We start from the raw sequence: 6,632 nt of genomic DNA, 5'->3' as shown, positions 1-6,632 counted from the left end.
GGGGGCGCTGACTATTTGTGCCCATGCGCCAAACAACCACTGACATAAGTCATTCTTAAAAAAAAAAAAAAACGGCGAGGACTGACCTGTAAGACGAGACTGCGGTCAAAGTTGTAGGCGCTGGGCCGTCCCTCCAGGGTGGAGAAGGCCACGTCCCCCCCGGTGAGCGGCGCGATGTCGCTGAACTCGTTGGTGCACAACGCCGTCCTCTCGTCATCCCCCAGGCGCAAGAAATGCGCCAAACAACCACTGACATAAGTCATTCTTAAAAAAAAAAAAAAACGGCGAGGACTGACCTGTAAGACGAGACTGCGGTCAAAGTTGTAGGCGCTGGGCCGTCCCTCCAGGGTGGAGAAGGCCACGTCCCCCCCGGTGAGCGGCGCGATGTCGCTGAACTCGTTGGTGCACAACGCCGTCCTCTCGTCATCCCCCAGGCGCAAGAAACCGTTGACGGCCTTGCCGTAGGTCTCCCCGCAGGAGGCGCTGTAGAACTGATAGGGCAGCCAGGGGCCGTCCGCCTCGCTGCGCCTGTAGATGGCGAAGCTCTCCGGCCGACTGGCGTAGAATTTCAGTCGCACGTAGGTGATCTCGAAGGCCTTCCCTGTGGAACGTACACTTGGCGTCAGCTGGGGCCAAAGAGTCTCAGCCGGACGCCGATGGATTTGGTCCATGGGCTGCAATTTGGGCCCCCTGGTGTAAAACAAAACCGAGCGGGTCGACGTGTCTTCGCATGAACCTGCTTCCATTCTTCCGCGACTCGTCGCCAAGCTCGGGAAGATTGCCAGGTGGACTCTGGAACACGATTTCATGGCAGCATTGTTCACAGGAAAAAGCACCCCACCCCCGCACCATCCAAAAAAGACAAAAAAACAACGTAAAAACTTTTTCCAGTCATCGTGAAAGCGGCTATTGCTGATTTAAGACGCCATCCACTTGTGGGCTCTCGAAACAAAACGAGTACACCTCACTCCTCTCCGAGAGCCTTTCATTTGTCGCTTCTCATTTCCGCGACCCGTCGGCCGTGCGCGACGCGCTCGGCCGCCGCCGACCAAGCGGCCCGCGATGAAAGCCGCGCAAGGTTTTGCCATTGCGCTGTGGATTGTGTATGTATTGTCCTCTCGCTCGCATCGCCCCTCGACAGGGAAATTTGTCCCACATCATTAGACACAACATCTCCCCGCACACTCGTAGGGGGGCGCACTCCCCTCCCAGGTACCGCGCAGGCTCTTGTTTTCGCAGCCGTCCGTAATGGTTTCTTTCCTCTGCGAGCCAAAAGATCGTTAAACTTTCATTTACTCTCCGCATGAGGTGACCGCAGCCCTGCCGGCACCGAGGCACGACTCATCACGGAGGCGCAAGACGATGCCGGATGCGTGCCCCCCCCCCGCCCCCCCGCAGCCAGCGGGGACGAAAGGCAAACTTGCATCCGCAAAGGATATTTGTGTAATTTCATGCATTCGACGTGAAATGATTCGTAAATTGTTTTGGACGGGTGGCGAGGGCCCACATTCTGGGGGGGGCAATTCATTCCGAGGTTGCCGTAGCGACAGTCGCTAAGATGGCAACACGCCGAGACGATCAATGCAAGGGGAAGGGAAGTGATGGAAAATTGCACCTGGTGCTGAAAAGAAAGAAAGGCCCATTGACCCAAGAGACTGCAAGCGTTGTGATTTTGAAATCATTGACATTTGATTTGTCTCCCCGGGTGGAGCTTCAGATTTTCTTCGTATGCCTTCGCCATCTTGCCTCGCCTCATATTCCAAATGGACTTTTTTTTTTTGGAAGCCTGCAAAACCTGGAGCGACGTCTGTCGGTATTTTAGCATGTCGGGAAGATTTTCCTGCTCTCGGTGGCTGCGCTAATCCGCTCAGCGAATGCCCTTGTCTGTGCCGAGCCATTCGTTTGACTTCGCTGGCACTTGAATGAAGGATCCCCGGACGCCCTGCGAAGCGTTTGAAGTTCATCCCGAGACCTACGCAACATATCTGACCTGAGCGAGAGTCTGATCTCAATTAAAGTCAGCGCCGGGCCATTGAGAGCTAATCCCTGAAAGATAACGGACCGGGCTTCTCGGGCTTGTTGGAGAATCCGCTCGAGTGGCTCCTGTACACTCGCTCCATTTATCTGGCCGCTAGCTATTAAAGGGCAGTCTGGGAACGTTTTGACCTCAGTGAGACTCTCGTCCAGACTAAACTCCGGGAGAGCGGCCGGGACTAAATATTTCCAGCCGTGTTCTTGAAACATTTGCTTGTTGTTTATACGCGAGTCAGGATGTTGGTGTTGGTTGACTGCGCCCAATGAGAACCAGCTGCAGACTTCAAGGATGCTCGTGTTTCTTTTGGTGGAGGGGGGGAGCTGACCCCCGATTCCTCACCAGCATTTCTTCCCCCTCCTTATTTTGTTTGCCTCCAGACTCCCGCCGCCATCTTGGTCATTCTCGCTCTCCTCTGGGCGAGCGCGTGTTTAGATTGGCGGAGCAAAAGACAACAAATGCGTCCGGACCCCCCGCTGACATCCAGATGGGTAACGTGGCGTTCCAACGTGAAACTTTTGAGGGGATTTCACGGGACGTGCCCAGGAGGCATTGGAATCTCATGCCCGAGCGAGCCCCTTCATCTGGCTCCTCTCAATTTGGAGAAGGAGCATATGCCCGTCGAAGCTAAAGCTAACGCGGAAGGCGATGAAAAGCGGTTGGCTCCAAGGAGGACCGACGACACGCTTCTACAACCGTCGGCGGCCATTTCAAACATAACAAAGAAAATGCTGTCGGACATGTTCACGGGCTTTGATTTTGGGCCACTGTCACCAAGTTGACATCAAGATCTGAGTGCACTTTGTCCCTTGATCGCAGACACGAATGCATTAATATTGCAAGCCGGCCCGTGTTCGGGCCTTGGCGGAGGTCTGCGGGATGTCTCGAAGCGGCAGGAGGCAAGCTGACACACACACACACACACACACACACACACACACACACACACACACACACACACACACACACACACACACACACACACACACACACACACACACACAGAAAGAAAAAAGAAAAAGAGCAAAGATTGCTCGACATCGCTGGCTCGCTCGCTGTCGGCCACGTCAAGATACTCCTCGTCCTCCCCCGGCAAAACTCACACATTCCGACCTTAAGCCGTGTCAAAGTCTTTTGACGCAGTAGGCGCTGAGCCGCGGCCCGCGCTCTTAAGCGACGACGGCGCAACGGGGGTGATGAGGAACGTGCAAAGACGCGGGCGCCCGAGTGGCCCCGCTAAAACGGCAGCGAAAGCCAAAGCGTCGCAGCTCAGCCGCTTTGTCCCGTGAAATCCCATCACAAGAACCGCGGCGAACCGTCTGCGTTCGATTATGTCGTGGTCGTTATTAGCATGACCGACGCGAGCGCTCTCTTTCTATTCCTGGAGATGGCGAATGGAGAGCACAAAGTGAGACATTTGTCAGCCTTCCAAATTGAAAGAGGATCCAAAGAGTGGACATTTTCAAAGTTGAGCGACGGTACTTTGCAAAAGTTTCAGTGCATCATAATCATGATAAGCATCCGCCCCTTTTCAGCCATCTCAGGCGGCTGACGTTTGACCAAGCAGCGCCCGCTGCTGTTGACAAAACTCGATGTCAAAGCGCCCATCGCGGACGGCACGTGAGCAAATCCCGTCAAGCGGGCAGCCGTGACGCGCTGGCACCCCAATGTCAAGTTCGGTGGCCACCAAAAGGCCTGACGCATCGAGAGACCGAGCGTGCGCCGCCGCTGCTCTTTTGGTTAGCAACAGCGTTGAAATGGAAGACAATCGGCCAAAGCCAAGACCGAAGAGCTCTTACCCAGACGCAGCGTCAGGTTGACGGAATTGGGGTGCTGGATGCCAAAGTACATGGACTGGCTCTGCCACCAGGTGGGCTCTTCGTTCCTGTGGAAGTCGGTCAGCAGGGCGGCGCCGTGGCCAAAGCCCGGCACCGAAGCGTCGCAGAGGTGGCACGAGCGCGCCGCCGAGCCCATCTGCATGCAGAACTCCTCGGGCGCCGAGCCGCACTGGTTGGACGCCAGCACGCTCCGATTGAAGGCCACGTTTTCAAACTTGGGCAGGCAGCGGCCGGGGGCGGCCGTCTCCTCGTCGTAGCAGGAGTCCATGGAGGCGCCGGCCGGCGGCAGGAAGCGGGCCAGGAGATGAAACCACACGGCGAGACGGGCGTCCATTTCCGCACGACGGCTTCAATCGCCGCCTCGTCGCGTCGACGCTTCACCCAAAAAGATGGATCTGTCGATGTGTGTCGCTCTCTTTTCTCTCACAGACCAAAACTTTGATGGGAGGGATGAAAATGGACAAAGAGCAGCCCCGCAGCCAAACTCATCCCAGCCCGCTCTCTCCGGCCTCAACGCGTGCGTGTTCCCCCTCTGGGAAGGTCCGCGCGGGAACTCCTCTCATCGGAGGAGGATCCGGGGGACGGGGGGCTCGTCGGTGGGCGGCGGCGCCGGTGACCGCGGCAGACCGGGAGCATTCCTCCATCTGCTGGTGGAACGCGAGAAGCTTCAAAGGCTCCGGAACGTTATCCGTCGGCAAGTCGAGGCCCAATGTCAGCGCGGCGAACACGTCACGTCTCCCCTTTTCATGTGAAATAAATTCATAGAAAACAAACAGTCATTGTCATGACGAGCTGTTCTGTGTCCAATCGTGAGCATTGATGCGTGCTAACTCTTGTTAGCTCAGCATGCTAAGACAACAAAAACCTTCTGGCATCCACGTTTGATGCAGAGCAACATTCGGCACGAGCTGGCACAGCGATCTGAACAAGAAGTTGGTGGCGGGGAAAAGAAATGGCGTCCTGTGGATGTGATGCGAGCCCCTTGCTTTCAACTACTTCAAAAAAAGAAGTCTCTCTACATTGACAAGTTTCAATCATTGCGGGTCGGTCTGCGATGGACCGCGGCGATGATTGATTCGTGCAAAACCGGTGGTGGAAGATCATTTTCTAAGTCTGTGTGTTGAATTTTTACATGACGGGATGTTTTGCTGATGGAAGATTTTCCTCCACCCACCTACGGTACGTAACACTTGGTCATGTTTTCTTTTGTTTTTTTCCAGATTGTCCAAAAGGAACACGTCACGTTGTCCATATCTGAGTCAAAACTCCAAACAAAACCAAGACACTTCAGTATGCGCGAACTGTCCTTTTAAAGCTCTTTAAGTGATGGCAGAGATCAATGACATGTGTGAACTGTGCACAGATCCCATTAAAAAAAAAACAAACAAAAAAACCCAAGACGGAAATAACACAATTACGTTGGGCAAACAAAGACAGCCAGGACGGATGGATGCGCTTGCAATGTGAACATTTATGATCCGAGGGGGATTTACGGCAAAGTTTTATACACGCCGCCGTGTGATTGTCTTGATTTATTGAGGCTGTCTGCACTCAGGCTGGCACATCGCGAAGACGGGGGGGGGTGGAAGAGGAGCGGCATCAGCTAGCTGTCAATTCCTCGGTCGCTCTCCAGGCTTCACGGCTTTTTAACTGCGGCTCGGCGCACCCCCGTACAAACACAGACATTTAGTGTGTCTTGAATACGTAGCACACATTTATGGCCGCGCCGCCCGCAGAGACGTGAATTGAGCGGCACTCGATGGCGCGCCAGGAGGACGACTCACGCTAGTTGGCTAACGCTAAAAAAACAACACGATGTCGGTCCAGAAAAACGTTTATCCGACCAATAGTCGATGTGATTGGATAAATTTCGGCGGCGAAGGACTCTCTTGTCTTGAGCAAAAAAAAAAATGGACGTGTCGAGCGCGAAACTCGACGACAAACAACAGCGTCGTGGCAGATCATAAAGAAGTCCTCCAAAAAGAGGCTTTCAAGCTGTTGATTGACACTCGCGGTTGAAAAGTGACTGTCACTCAGGTTTGCCTCCTGCTAGCTTAATGCTAACACAGAACTTAAAATGGCTGAGATGGGCTAGCAAAATGAGCATTTATGGTTGTATGCGCATGCCAAAAATGTTTGTCTCATTTATGTAAAGCGCGAGTGCCCATACTTGCTCGTTTGCCCTACTGCGGTGTTTTGTTTTTTTCCTGTGGAGCATTTTCACCACGAAGAGACAAATTGTTTTTGTAACATGGGTTCATGACTGCGTAGAGCCGAGGCGAGATGAAAGCATCCATCCAGTTGGTTGATCCATATGCACTTTGTTTGGTGGCGGCGCTTGGCAGACATGATCCGGGTTCCTCTCAAAGCTCTTCTTTCAACCGAGCGTGACATCATTAGCAGGCGCGGCCGCGCTCAACAACACTCCAGCCTACGCTTTCTTCCACGTAGGTGTTTTATGAGTAGTGCCATCGAGTTCATAACCAAAGCTAATGGATGAATGGATGCTTGCTCACTTTATGTTGTTTTTCGGAGCGGGGGGGGGGGGGGGGGGGGGGGGGGGGGGGGGGGGGGGGGGGGGGGGGGGGGGGGGGGGGGGGGGGGGGGGGGGGGGGGGGGGGGGGGGGGGGGGGGGGGGGGGGGGGGGGGGGGGGGGGGGGGGGGGGGGGGGGGGGGGGGGGGGGGGGGGGGGGGGGGGGGGGGGGGGGGGGGGGGGGGGGGGGGGGGGGGGGGGGGGGGGGGGGGGGGGGGGGGGGGGGGGG

At 55.4% G+C, this 6,632-nt stretch overlaps 1 protein-coding gene across 1 annotated transcript in view; it reads right to left on the bottom strand.

The window, feature by feature from the left end:
* lamc3 (laminin, gamma 3) overlaps nucleotides 1–4,782 on the bottom strand; it is a 45,523-nt gene extending 40,741 nt beyond the window's left edge. The window contains exons 1-2 of the mRNA XM_019873036.1: nucleotides 3,832–4,782; nucleotides 297–601 (exon numbers count right to left, since the gene is read on the bottom strand). Of these exons, the coding sequence (XP_019728595.1) occupies nucleotides 297–601; nucleotides 3,832–4,204 (678 nt within the window). The 5' untranslated portion in view covers nucleotides 4,205–4,782. The remainder of the gene's footprint in view (nucleotides 1–296; nucleotides 602–3,831) is intronic.
* Between the last annotated feature and the right edge of the window lie 1,850 nt (nucleotides 4,783–6,632).

The sequence above is a fragment of the Hippocampus comes genome, unplaced genomic scaffold (genome assembly GCF_001891065.2).
Source record: "Hippocampus comes isolate QL1 unplaced genomic scaffold, H_comes_QL1_v1.1 scaffold333, whole genome shotgun sequence".
Lineage (NCBI taxonomy): Eukaryota > Metazoa > Chordata > Actinopteri > Syngnathiformes > Syngnathidae > Hippocampus > Hippocampus comes.
This window is presented reverse-complemented; position numbering and strand designations above follow the sequence as displayed.